Genomic DNA, 14891 nt, shown 5'->3' on the forward strand with positions numbered 1-14891 from the left:
AATTTGCTGGGGTGCTTCTTTAGAGTTTCCCCTGAACTGTGGGTAACCCACCGATAATGGATATCACATCTACTATTCGTAGAGATAAAGGCACTTGCCAGACTTTTGAAGTCAAAAACATACTTTAAGCTTTATTAGCATGCACATAATCCATAGTTGCCAACGTTTCGGTTCCACTCCGGAACCTTTGTCAAGGCTTCATAAGAATACAACAGACTGTGGAGCTGAAAGAGTGTATGTGTGCCTTAAGTAGATGTGATATCCTATACATATATATATATATATATATATATATATATACACGTGCACTGAAAACTCACCTGTTCATCAAAGCATACCCTTCCACCACATAACCATGTTACCAGGTCTCTGTCCCTCTTGCCTCGGCCATCTCTATCTTGCTTACTTCCTGCATTCAGGCCCCCCTCTACACACTCATGCTTCATGCAATCTGTCTGTCTCCCCTTTCCCCTAGATTGTAAGCTCCTCCCCACTGTCTCACAGCCTTCTTCTCTAGCACTTCGATGACAGCCTTCACCTTCAGAGCTGTACTGTCTATGGAGAAATGCGTTGCTAATTGCTACTTGTGTTCTATTTATACTTTGGTTATTGTATTGTAATGTAATGTTCTGTGTACCATTTACTGTATGTACAGCGCTGTGGACCACTTGTGGTGCCCTATAAATAAAATGTAATAATAATATTAATTATATATAAATATATTTATATATAAAAATACACACACACACACTTTCATCTGGGGGGGGCACGCTGCAGATCCAGAGAGGGGGACGGGACCGGGCACTTATAGGTCTCTCCTTACAGACCTATGCATTTGGGATGTACAGTATGCCTGTGTGTGCACTGTGCCAGGTCAAAACTAATTTTAGTTTTTCACCTTTGTGGCGGCTCATAATGTAAAATGTCACATACAGATATAGCCGCTCTCATCGATCCTGCGACGTGAGTGCATTGCGGCATGGATGGTGCACAGGCTTCAATGTTGCGAATGCCGTCTGCGCCTAATCACGGCCCGGCGAGAGGTGCACTATTCCACAATGCGCTTGCTCGTACATTCAAATCGAAGTTTGAGGTGTTTGGATCACACGGAAGAACATTTGTGAGATGCAGAACAAGTGAAAAGATGCTGGAACAGCGCCTGACGCCATCTGTCAAGCATGGTGGAGTTAATGTGATGGTCTGGGGCTGCTTTGGTGCTGGTAAAGTGGGAGATTTGTACAAGGTAAAAGTGATTTTGAATAAGGAAGGCTATCACTCCATTTTGCAACTCCATGCCATACCCTGTGGACAGCGCTTGATTGGAACCAATTTCCTCTCCAACAGAACAATGACCCAAAGCACACCTCCAAATTATGCAAGAACTATTTAGGGAAGAAGCAGGTAGCTGGTATTCTGTCTATAATGGAGTGGCCAGCGCAGTTACCAGATCTCAACCCCATTGAGCTGTTGCGGGAGCAGCTTTACCGATTGGTATGCAAGAAGTGCCAATCAAGCCAATCCAACTTGTGGGAGGTGCTTCAGGAAGCTTGGGGTGAAACTTCTTCAGATTACCTCAACAAATTAACAGCTAGAATTCCAAAGGTCTGCAATGCCGTAATTTCAGCAAAAGTAGCATTCTTTGACAAAAGCAAAGTTTGAAGGACAAAATTATTATTTCAAATAAAAATCATTATTTCTTACCTTGCCAATGTCTTGACTATATGTTCTATTCATTTTGCAACTCATTTGATAAATAAAAGTCAGTTTTCCTGCAAAAAAACTAAATTGTCTGGGTGACCCCAAACTTTTGAATGGTAGTGTATATTATATAAGTACTATTACAATTGATGAAACTCTTGATCACATACAGAAGCAATGCCTATTTGCATTATGGCAGTGCCCACTACCTACTTTGGAAAAAGAACATCCCCAAAGGGCAACTACTCTGATTAAGGAGAAATTGCTCAACATTGAGTCTTTTGAGAAACAAGCAGGGGAGATGGTAAAGTCATTTAGACAACATGGTTGCAAAGAGTTTGTTACAAATAAAGCTCTTAATGAGGTGAGAACCACCAAAAGGGATGATCTACTTATCCAGAGGAAAGATGTAAAATCAATCGTGAAGAATAATGATTTCAGTGGAGAAGTAACGTATACAGTATCTACCTATAACAGCAAACATTGTGAAATTAAAAGTATAATACAAAAGAATTATACTAAGACAGGATCGTTTACTTTGCGACAATATCCCTCCTAAGCCAATCTCCATCTTTCGCTACCCAGCTACCTTAAACCATTGAAAACGTCATCTTTCATGGACGAACATTATCATTCCTGGACTTTTGTCCAGGAATGATGATGTTCGTCCATGCAAGATGACGTTTTGCCTCTTTCTGAGTTCCGTTTTTTTGGAGGGAAAAATCCGAACTCCACGTGCAAACTCGAACCTATCCGAGCCTGCACATCCCTAGTTCAAACACATAGCGTATCTAAGCATTTTTTGGATCACCATAATGGTGATCCAAGGGGCCTAAAATTGGTTGACCTGGAATACATCACAAGTACAAAAAGGTTGTTCAAAATGAACTCAATCTATAGACAATCTGTCTTATGGTGTCTATATCTTCATCTTAGATGGAAACATACTATACAGTGAGGATCTGCTGTTTGTAAAGTATAGTTACAGTACTGATTTTAATGATAGGTCATGTGACCAAACACTGAATTATTGATAGTTTCTTTGTTTAAATAAGAAGGTGGTAATTTCTGAATAGGTCTGCCTCCTATTATTTTAAATAATGTTTTAAATAATGTTTAGTAATAAATGTGAGTAGGTTTATTTAGGTATATTGCCTTGGTATAGCAAATCTGGATACACAATTTCCATCAGGTGCTAATTAGTAGCCATTTTAAGATGGGTATAAAAACCCTTTCAAAGGACATATGGGGCATACCTTTGAAAAAGCTGCACTTTGGGGCAGGGAAACGCATCAGGGCTCACCAAGGATCATCACCCCAACTTTTCTATACTACATATTGGAGGAACCTTAAAGGACTATTGCACAATCCTAATCATATGGAGCCTTAAAGGACCAGCACACTGGGAGTAAGCCTGCATACTACAATTTGGGACATTACCACATATGCACACCATATCTTTTGATGACCCAGACTATTACCGGATGATCAACATCTAAAAGGGACAGCCCTCTATTGGTGATTATTACCAGCTACATACAGCGGACTGTCCTATGCTGTTTATTTTGGCATCCTAAGTGTTTTTCCTTCAGGAGTTGTGCATACTCAAGTAAAGTATGGACTAAAAGTTGTGGGTGAGATCAGTGTCCTTTCTACTGAACAGAAATTAATTTTCTGTATTTTTTTATTCTTTGGCACAATCATTTATGTATATGAATAAATTGTATATTTTTTATATCTAGACGATTGCTATACCTTGTTTTTATAATTTTTATGTTCTAACATTTCTAGCGTAACCTTTTGTTTATTGTGTGCATGTAGAAGATTGCAGTACCTGCAAGAAATGTTGAATTTGCCCTGTCACCAGCTGAAGCAAGAGGTAGTTACGATTTGGAACTCCACCCTTTATATGCTTTAAAGGATGGAGGAACAGCAAAAAGCCATCCAAAGCTACACAACGAAGTATGACATAGGAAGAGGGGGGGAATGTACCTTACTCAAGCTCAGTTGAAAATACTTTCTGTGTTGTGCAGAGTGCTGAAACCCTTTGAAGTAGCCACCTGTGAAGTGAGTTCAGACACTGCCAGCTTGAGTCAGGTAATTACCCTCATTAGATTGTTTGAAAAGGAGGAGCTGAAACGAAGATATTCCGCTAAGTATGTCAGACTTTTAGATCAAGTCCTTTATTCGCTTTGCCAGAATCCAAGGGTTGTCAGGATCTTCCAATCAGAGCAATACATTTTGGTGACCTTGCTCGAGTCTAGGTTTAATTCATATGTTGTGTTTTTCTCCCTAATGGTCACAGATCTGAAGAGATGCAAAGAGCTGTTGGTAAGTAAATTGTCATCACAAGCGGCACGTGATGCAGTGATGGATCCTCCTTCAGTTTCTCCAGTAAGTGTGGCTGCCAGTTAAAAACTAAACTTTCCTAAAAGACCCACTGGTGATGCAGATGAGTCAAGTTTTGACATCTGGTTGGGTCTAAAAGAATTGCCTACCATTAATGAAACCTCGACCGTGACTCCATCTGATACAGTCACCATTCAAAGAATGGTTGAGGACTATTTTAATTATAGCAGTCAGAAAGGCATGTCAGACAGTCCATTTGACTACTGGCATGAAACAAACACAAATTGAAGGCCCTTGTACAAACTGACTTTACTTTACTTGAGCTGCCCACCCTCCAGTGTGTACTCAGAAAGAGTTTTCAGCAAAGCCGGTAAACTTGTCAGTGATCGGCGTAGGGGGCTACTTCCTCAAAATGTGGAAAAGATGATATTCATCAAAATGAACTACAAATTCCACGAGGAAGACCTTTACCGACAATTATGTCCAAAGATTACAGCGACACATGAGGCTGTAATGGTGGATTCCAGCGGGGCAAATTAATATTGTGTGAAGATAATGTACACACTGATGAGGGTGAGGAATCAGATGATGGCAACAACATCTTGCCTCTGTAAAGCCAATTTGTGCATGGAAAGATAATTGCCAGCAATGTCAGCTGCCCGTTGGTAGCTTTTTTGTGGGGCCCAAACAAACAATCACTTCACCCACAATTGGCAGTCCCTGAAGTGATTGGTTTGTTAAACTGCGAATGTCTTGTTTAATATATACAACGTAAGGGTGGGTGGAAGGGCCCAAGGACAATTCCATCTTTTCTTTGCATCATGTGTTGTCTGGGGCATTGCTGCCTGACATTTTTAATTTTATAGTTTATTAACTGCCATGCGGTCTGCTACTCCAGTGCCATTCTCTATCCTAGATGTGACATGTTGGAAGTTGAACTACCACAGCTGCTGCAATCTTTGACATGCAGTTGCTGAATGCGGAAAATGTTCAGAAATGTTTATGGTCACATACAGCATCTCCTGCCAATTTGATTTTGTGGGCAAAACATGGGTCATATAATGTTCACCCATGCTATCCTCTAATAAATTTGCTTTGGAATCAAAAAATTAAATAAAACTTACTGCCAATCAACCCTTCATTTCCCTGCCTTCAACAACATACACACTCTATCTCCCTCAGGCCTCTTGATTAATGAAAACATATGTTTCCTTACAGTAGGTGCTGGAAGTTGAACTGCCACGTATTTGTGCCACTCACTGTTGCCACTTAGCTTAGTCAGCCAGCTAGCTTGGTGCAAATTTTGGGCCTACACTGGAAGAAAAAAATATTGTGAGCTGTGAGGTGGTTAAAATTGATTGGAAACGAGTGTAAATTAATGTTGTTAAGTTTAATAATACTGTAGGAACAAAAAAAGCCCAAATCATGTGATTTTAGCAGTTTTTATCAATTTTTGAAAAAAAAAACAGATCCAAACCAAAACACGCAAGGGCAGTTTTTGCAAAACTAAATCCAGATCCAAAACACAAACGAGATACAGATCCAAAACCAAAACACGGGGTCGACGCACATCCCTAGTAATAGCTTTCAATTAAGTGTGAATAAAAAAAAAAAGAAAAAGTTTCCATTCAGATTTATTTACTCTACAAGTACATTTTTATTTAACAACTTATTATTGATCAGTATAATTTTTTAATTATTATTTAATGTAAAATAAAAAGCAAAACCAAAAAAGTGCCAGTTCTTTTCCATATATACCATACAAATATTAAAATAGGTCCCTAATTGAGAATACGTATAATGACAAAAAAGGACAGACCTAGGTGAGTGGCTGTAAGCATACAGTGTGGTTAATAAAATGACTGCTACATGTACTTGGGAAGTTAGTATAGGAGTATCTTTCATGACAGCTGCCTGCTTATCCCTTAGCACATAATAATTAGAACAAAACAGGGCAGCACGGTGGCACAATGGTTAGCTTGCTGCCTCACAGCACAGAGATCTTAGGGCCTGATTCAGACCCGCTTGCGAGCGCATAGCGCTTGCAAGCGTGTCGATGGCCGGGCAGTGCGCACGCGCGGTGTGCGCATGGCGCGTGTGCGAGCCCCAGAGCGAGTGAGAACTTTTCTCGCTCGGGCTCGCAGCAAAACGGGGCAGCTGTCGATGCTGATCAACTGCTCGCCCCATTTTGTAGGCGGGTCGGGGGGGTGGCTGGCCAAATGGAAGCGTTCCCGAAGGAACACCTGCCGTTTGGGGGTGGCCCTACTGACATCACACGTGATGTCAGTAGTGAACTTCCTGTTCTATTAGAGCAGGGAGATCACTGGGACTTGCGGTGGACGAGACCCTACCACAAGGGTCTCGTCGCAAGCCTGAGGGTCGCGATGGCCGCTACCATCGCGACCATCACCTGGCCGCCCGCTAAAGCTGTGGGTGGTCACCCACAGCTTAGCGAGCAGCCTGGAGGCCGTCCCAAAAGAAAAAACCAGGCTGCGACTGATTCAGAGCGAGCGCTCACTATATGCGAGCACCTCTGAATCAGGCCCTTAGTTTAAATTCCCACCAAGGGACTTATGTAATAGGGTGTGAGCTGGTGCCACTACGGGAATTCATGTGAGTGTTCCCGTATTTTTAAAGTGGCAATTATTGTAAAGGCAAAACCAAGCTAATTTTACCTTTAAAACGAATGTTGCTTTAAAAATATGGTAACACTGATATGAATTTGCACCAACTCACACCTTATTACATATGCCCTTAACGCTCTCTCTGTTTGGTGTTTGTATGTTCTTCCAGTGCTTGCATGGGTTTCCTCCAGGTACTCCAATTTCATCCCACAATCCAAAAACATACTGGTAAGTTAATTGGTTTAACCTATAGAACTGCAAGCTCCACTGGAGCAGAAATTCATGTGGATGACTAAATATTCTCTGTGTAATATGTGTGCGCTATATAAATAGCTTAATAATGAACAAAAGATGGATGTATTGCTAACTGAGGGCCTGATTCAGAGCCGGACGCTCTGACCAGAGCGCTCGCTCTGAATCAGGGCCCTCCTACATGAAAATGGAGCGGCCTCCTGGACGCTCGCATAGCTGTGGGTGACCACCCACAGCTATAGCGAGCGTCCATGATGATGGTCGCGATGGTCAAGACCATCGCAACCATCGGGCTTGCGACGGAGACCCTGCGGTAGGGTCTCGCTGCCGCAAGCCCTGGAGTGATTTTGGCTCTATCAGAGCCAAAATCACTCCCACTGACATCACTACTGATGTCAGTGGGGCCGGCAGCCACGCCCCCGGCACGCCCACCAAAGGGGGCATGCTGTCAATCAACATCGACAGCAAGCCCCCTTTGGTGCGAGACCCAGAGCGACGGCTATCCTGTCACTAGCCGGGTCTCGCGCATGCGCACGACGGAGCTCCCTCCGTCGTGCGCATGCGCTGTAGGGCACCATCAACCCGCTTGCGAACGTCCTGCGCTCGTGAGCGGGTCTGAATGACCCCCTGAGTTATATAGTAAAAAATTGGTTAGTATTGAATTATTAAACGTGTGAAGGGGAATCTGAGATCTACATTCTCTGGCTGGCTAGTCAGTGGTCTTTGGGCCTGATTCAGACCCGGTCGCAAGAGCTGAGCGCTCGCAACTGGGTCTATGGTGGCCCACAGCGCATGCGCACAACGGAGCCGTCTCTGTCGTGCACATGCGCGAGACCCGGATAGCGACGTGCAAACCGTCGCTCGGGTCTCGCATCAAAGGGGGCATGCTGTCGATGTTGAGTGACAGCACGCCCCCTTTGGTGGGCGGGCTGGGGGGGTGGCTGCCCAGATGGAGGTGTTCCCATGAGAACACCTACCGTCTGGGGGCGGCCCCACTGACATCACAAGTGATGTCAGTGGGAGAGCTTTCAGCTCTGTTTGAGCCGAAAGCTCTCTGGGGCTTGCGGCCACGAGACCCTACCACTTGACCATCGCGACCATCATCATGGCCTCTCGCATTAGCTGTGGGTGGCAACCCACAGCAATGCGAGCGGCCAGGAGGCCGCTCCATAAAAAAAAGACTCTCTGATTCAGAGCGAGCGCTCTGTCAGAGCGTCCGGCTCTGAATCAGGGCCTTTGTTCACATCAGACTACACAGCGTTGAAGCGATTGTGTGAATACACACAATAGTCAGAGGCACATATTGCTAGTTGGTGAAAAATTTAACCTTTGCTGCCCTAACTTCAAAACCTAGCTAGCCCGCTGACCAAGGTGGCAACCGGACCCCTACAACCTGTTTGCCATCACTTACAACAAGAAGAAGAAATTTGTAACCTGTCGTACCCTTACTTTACTTTCTGACATTGCTATAGAATAACATTTGGCTAAAAGATTAACGACAATGTTCAGAAGGACTGAAAAAAAAATTAACAAATTTTGTTTTCATTTTTTCTATGTTCAACGCTTATTTTCCCATCAAAATAAGAAAATATATCAAACCTGCAGTAGGATTGTAGTCTTGTGTTCGCTCTTCATTAGTTTATTTATGGATTCAAAAAGTTTTCGCATAGACTCCTCAAATTCAGTCTGTTCTTTGCCTTCATAGAGCCTGTTGGAAATGATATGTAATGTCAGTGAATAAATTCTGGACAATATCACCAATACTAGCAATTGTCCTACTGTTGTGTTTTGTAACTCGTGGCCAAAACAAGACACAAGGCATTGGCAAATTTGAATGATTGGTGAGAAAAGGCATGATTGGTGCTAAATTGCATTACAGACATTAAAAGGTTTATTCTCGTAGCCACACAGTGGTCAACGTTAAAGAGGCAAACATTGGGAATTCGTGGGAGAGTGGAGGGCTTTGATGATGCCATTTACAGCAAGAGAACTGTTCAGGATAAGAGAGGGCTGTCTATTTCTTCAGGACCTTGGAAGAGCTGACCCAAATTCAGGAGTCTACCGGAAACTGAAGGTGAGTAAGTTACTAAAGGTAAATGCAAGCAAAAAATTACAGGAAAAAATGGGTTATCTCAAACCACATTTGTTATTAGGAGACTTGCTGGGATACAATCTATCCAATTCATCAATTGTTAGTAAACTGCATGGCAATCTGCTGTTTCTACACTACTATTAGGAATTGGTCAAATGTTACTATATTCAGGATCAGGACTACAAGTGCCAGAATGCACTTGTGGCCACGTTCATGCTTGCACTTGTAGTTCATCAGGCGCCAGCATTGAATAATGTTCATGGGCTCAGTGCATGCTGGCACATGTAGTGCCATAAGATCCTATACTATTTGTAAATATTTTTCAGGACCCCAGAGACAACATGATGTGAAGTAGGCTGGGCGCTTAAAGAGTATATAGGAGGGACATTAAAACAATAACACCAACAACAGTTTGTTTTATTTACAGTATGTTAATATTATTATACAAGTGAGTCTGGAGGGTGGTGTTAACACAAATTTGAATGGAGTCAATCATAATTAGTAGAATTTATATAACTTAATATTCTGTCAATAATATTGACTAGTTGAAAATATATGTGATTTACTTAGTAACCACTGTCAATGCCTATTTAAAAGGACAGATCTAATTAATTTCAGAAGGAGGTCAAAGACATTCCTTTCAATGGAAACGTTGGGAATCCCATGGTGCTTTGAGACTGAAGACAAGTCCACAGATAATGCCTAGTGAAAGTGTCATCAAGACTCCTGAAGAAATTAATGTTTGAAGGTAAATATAAATTGTATTTTTTACTCCCTTTTTTGGCTGCTGGTAAAATTTCCCTACTTGCCTAAAATGTGCGGAGCGATCACATATAACTGCTTTTAAAATAATTCTGTAATGAGCATGATTAGATTTATATACCTTAGTTAATTCTATTTACATCATTATTTTGTTTGAGTATCCAATAATAAATAAGAATATTTAACAGCAGGCACAAAGTAATTCTGGATGTTTTATATCTTGTTTTACCATGGAGTTTGGCTTAAAGTACATGAAATCTCAACACATTGGAGTCAGTGTCAGTTTCATCCTCACACACCTAGGGGTCTATGTATTAAGCAGTGAGAAGAGTGGAGAAGTAGACCAGTGGAGAAGTTGCCCATAGCAACAAGTAGAGACCAGGAAATCTGAAAGTGAAAACTCAGACTTACAGTCACTACTTGGTGCAGAGCTTTAATAATACAAGGACTGGTTTCCTGATGTCCGCTTGTCTCATTAGTTTTAGTAGAGGTAAGGGGTCCTTGTCATATCACTAAGCATACAGTAGTCCTTGTCATATCACTAACCATACAGTAGTCCTTGTCATATCACTAAGCATACAGTAGTCCTTGTCATATCACTAACCATACAGTAGTCCTTGTCATATCACTAAGCATACAGTAGTACAACTAAATAAAACTATTCAACAAAATTGGCTCTAATCATAGCAAAAGCATCCCAGCTCAGTAATTGAAGTGTTGGCTAGATGTGTACTACATGTTATGAATACAGATTCAGAAAGACACTACAAACCATTTGCCGGAAGTGATATGACAGCTATAATTCTAAAAGCAAAGTCAGGACGGCTGTTAGCGCTGTATTGTAAAACTACACTTTCAGTGCTCATAAATCTCTCCAGTCTGCCAGAAAGCTTGGCAGCGACTACATATAGTGAAGCAGAAGAAATATATGTATTTTCTTTTCTTTTCTTAGGTCTAAGCTCTCTCTGCTCTCAATGTGTTACCTCAATGTTAAATTAATCAGTCCAAACTCGTCATTTACATTACAAAAACAAGTAAAACAAATATAAAAAGCATTCTCCTTGCCTGACTTTCTGCCTGGTGTATATACTTCTGAATCCTGATGCTATCAGCAGAATAATCTGGGCTGTGTATATTCGATTTTTACTTTCCTTTCCTTTTGTTATGGCCTTTGCCATGCAGCACATAACATTAAACATTCATGCCACTATTCCTGAAAACTAATCAATATGTGCTATGAAACAAGAACATTATTTTAAGGATGGGGCAAGCTGAATTGCAGAGAATATCTAACAGTCAAATTATTCACCACCCTTAACCCCTTTATACATATATTTGCTTTGTACAGTGTATACGTTGTTGATGGATGAGCCTCTGTAGGTGAGCCGCTGTGTTAAATGTTGTTAATGTTATGTCTATATAATAAAGTCAACTGATGATAAAAAATTGTCATCACGTTGAAATGTAATGACAGTTAGTATAAACTCTAACGCCTCCCACCAGTGTCAGAAATGCAAGGGAGAGAGTGAGTTGTTCGGTGATAGAGAGAGACAGTAAGGGATCGAGAAGGAGAGGTTCGGAAAAAGGTGGGGCAAGTAAGACAGGTAAATATAGTGGGGAGAGGAGTGAGATAAAGAGATAATGTTAAGGGGTGAGAGAGAGAGTGGGACAGGGGGGCAGAAAGTATCTGGGAGAGTGTGTGTGTGTGTGTGTGTATGTGTGTATGTGTGTGTGTAAAGACAGAGAAAAATAAAAAGCCAGGCAAGGTCAGGCTTTACAGCTAGCATTCCATACTACATGAAAAGATTAAACAACAGTATTTATGTAGGTATAAGGAGCATATGCTTCAAGATTGACTTTATATACAAATTAAATAACTTTGTGAACTGTGTGACTTTAATATAGATTCTCCATGAGCAACAAATGTTGAGATATAGATTTATGTTGGCCTATTTTCTTTGTGACCACAATTTACAGTATTTCAGCTTTCCATCTAAATTGCTGTCTTACAGAGGACCAACTCCTGTCTGGAATCCGCTCAGCTGTAGCAGACACATTGTTTTGCTGATGTTCTGCAAAAAAATGGACTGAAATATATTGTACATTGAAAAATATGAACAAATGCTACAAATGTAATTCAAGACTTGTCAACATGACCCATTTCAATCAAATCAAGTGATCTTGTTTAGCTTCAGTTTTTCTACATCTGTCTTTCAGTGACAATAAACTGGGCTAAATTAATGAACTGATCTTAATGGTTCTTTCTAATTAAGACCAGTGATTAGATCGATGTGTTTCTGGGGCTAGATTACACATTTACTAACAGACATTGTATTAATTTGTTTTTTTAAGTGTTAGTAAATGTATGATTTAGCCTCAAAAACACAAAATTGATTTAGATCGAGTTAAAATCAATTCAAAATTGACCTTTAGTAAATATACCCTCAGGTTGTTACAAGGTTTTTAATATGGGAGAGAAAAATGTGGTAAAGTGGATGGCAGAAAGGGAGGAGTGCGGGAGGTGTGCAGAGAAGGGAGCTGAAGGTGGCAAAGAGGCAGCAGGGTTGAGGGATTGGGACGAGATGAGAGAACTGAATGACTGTTTGGCAAGGAAGAGGGTGGAGTTGAATGAGGAGAATATGAACTTGAAGAGGAGAAAGTCAACGAGGGAGTGGAATTTCCTTCATTGTTTATCAGTGGTATAAGCACACTTTTGCTCGAAATGGTTCTTCTTGAAATGCCAAGGTATGTTGCAGAGCTGAAGGTATGGTTGTAAAGTGAGACCATCTCATTGGAGCATGCCAGGGTGGTTATTGGTGAGTGGAGTGTTTCAATTGAGGAGAAGACTGCAGAGCTGAGGATGCCGAGATTATGTTTGGTAAAGGATTTGGGTGAAGAGAGGGGTAAAAGGGTGAGAGGAGGCGGTGGTTGGAGTGTAGAAAGGGAGAGTTGGAAAAGTAATCTAGTGTGCAGAGATTGGAGAAGAAGAGATTGAGTTAAACACTGAGACAGTCGATGGAGGTCTGACCTGCAGCAGCCTAGGGAGCTCTTCTGCCACGCAGGGCTGCGTATGCACATGCAGTGGCTAATTTATGCACGTCCATGAAACAGCGTTCAAACGCCCAGGCACGCCTGTGTTTCCTTAACCCCCCCTCCACAACACCCCCAAATGGTCACTTCCTGTCAATCAATCTACAATGGGCCTCCGTGGTCTGCAGACTAACGCAGCGATCTCTGCGGGATCGCACAGCTGCCTTCACGCACGTGCACTGTGATGCATACTCATGCATAATGGTAAGCAATCGCTCAGTCTGCGTGCGAATTGCAATAGCGTCCACCTCTGAATCAGGCCCTAAATTAACTATCCAGCAGTGTGAGCCAAGGCAGGCTTGGGTTCATAACTTCAGGTAAGGGGAACATTCCATTAAGGGGACACCCTTTACTATGTGAAGCCATAGATATATTAAGGGGATTTGTTCTAAAGGTGTAAATACTGAGATAGATGAAGGAAAATTGCATACATACAGCAGTATTTATAATAATAAGGACTTCTACATACATCAGTGAAGTTAAATGAAATGCTTAAGGATGTTTATAGGGAAAAAAACTCATGCTAACTTTGAAAGGTTTGAGTGGAGGATAGAATTCATATTTTATACACAAGTATATAAGTGATAATCCAACCTGACATTAAACATTTATTTTACTTTTAAACATTTTTAGACAATATGGGGTCAATCCAATTAGGAACAAAAGCGAGTTTGTTTCATAAAACTTGCAGACAAATGAGCACACCCGAGAAATGCGAGATCCAATTATAAATGGTAATTTGTGGGTCTCGCGGCAAGGGTGCATGACTTTACTACAAAATGCGACCTGGGAGAAGTGCATGAAAAAGTGGGGAAACTATCCTGGACCCAAATAAATGACAACTAAGACAACAGGACCAAGGGGCCTATTCATCATCAATAAATGGCTCGGTAACCATGCAGAAACTCTAGTTTCCGCATATTATAGTTACTGGGCCATTCATCATCTGGGGTCCGATAGGACCCCCTGATATTCAGCAAACTTCAAAAACGAAAAGTTTTTTGGAATTTGCTTCAGGCAGCAATTGCTCTCGTAGCCCCGCTCCTTCCTATGGGATGGAGATCCGGGGATGTGAAGAGGGATCAGAGCGGATCTTTCCGCCACCTTCCCACGGACACCCCAGCGGCTGTGCACATGCGTGACCTCGGGTCACGAATGTGTAGCCAGGACGACGGGGAGGAGGTAAGTAACGCAGCTACATCGGTAGCTGTGTTACTAAATGAGGAGACAGCTGCTCCAATGATGAATTGCTCCGGTGTAATCTATCCCCCGCTGCGAGATAAGTTGGATGCTAAAGTATCCCTCGCAGCGAGATAATTATTTAATCATCTGAGGCCACACGGCCTCCCATGATGAATAGGCCCCCATATAAGGAAAGTCCTGGAGGTTTTTAAACGGTGTCAAATGGCTGATTTTGCTCTTTTTTATAAATGGTTGTAAATGATAACAAGTAAGTGTTTTTCGGCACATTAAAGTCTTTCCAGCATTTTGGAGTACATTAAAATGCTTGTACAGTGATTCTTTAGTGTTTTTATACAGGTTTGTAAGAAGTTTAAATAAACACTTTTACCTATCATCTGCAAAAATCCCTTTCCCATCAATACAACATCTCCACATACCTGTCCTACATAATTTACACCTCCACATACCTGTCCCACATCATTTACACCTCCACATACCTGTCCATCATTTACAACTCCACATACCTGTCCTACATAATTTACACCTCCACATACCTGTCCCACATCATTTACACCTCCACATACCCGGTCCCACATCATTTACACCTCCACATACCTGTCCTTCATCATTTACAACTCCACATACCTGTCCTACATAATTTACACCTCCACATACCTGTCCTACGTAATTTACATCTCCACATACCTGTCCTACATAATTTATACCTCCACATACCTGTCCCAAATCATTTACACCTCCACATACATGTCCCACACCATTTACACCTCCACATCCCTGTCCAACAACAATTACTCCTCCACTTACCTGTCCCACATCATGTA

General features: G+C 41.7%; 1 protein-coding gene across 1 annotated transcript in view; it reads right to left on the minus strand.

Moving 5' to 3' along the window:
- The window catches only part of DOCK2 (dedicator of cytokinesis 2), a 966148-nt gene that overhangs the window by 613870 nt on the left and 337387 nt on the right, over window positions 1-14891 (minus strand). Inside the window, exon 23 of the mRNA XM_088465050.1 lies at window positions 8523-8631. Coding sequence (XP_088321176.1) covers window positions 8523-8631 — 109 coding nt within the window. The remainder of the gene's footprint in view (window positions 1-8522; window positions 8632-14891) is intronic.

This window comes from Taudactylus pleione, unplaced genomic scaffold (assembly GCF_031769625.1).
Source record: "Taudactylus pleione unplaced genomic scaffold, aTauple2 ptg001827l, whole genome shotgun sequence".
NCBI lineage: Eukaryota > Metazoa > Chordata > Amphibia > Anura > Myobatrachidae > Taudactylus > Taudactylus pleione.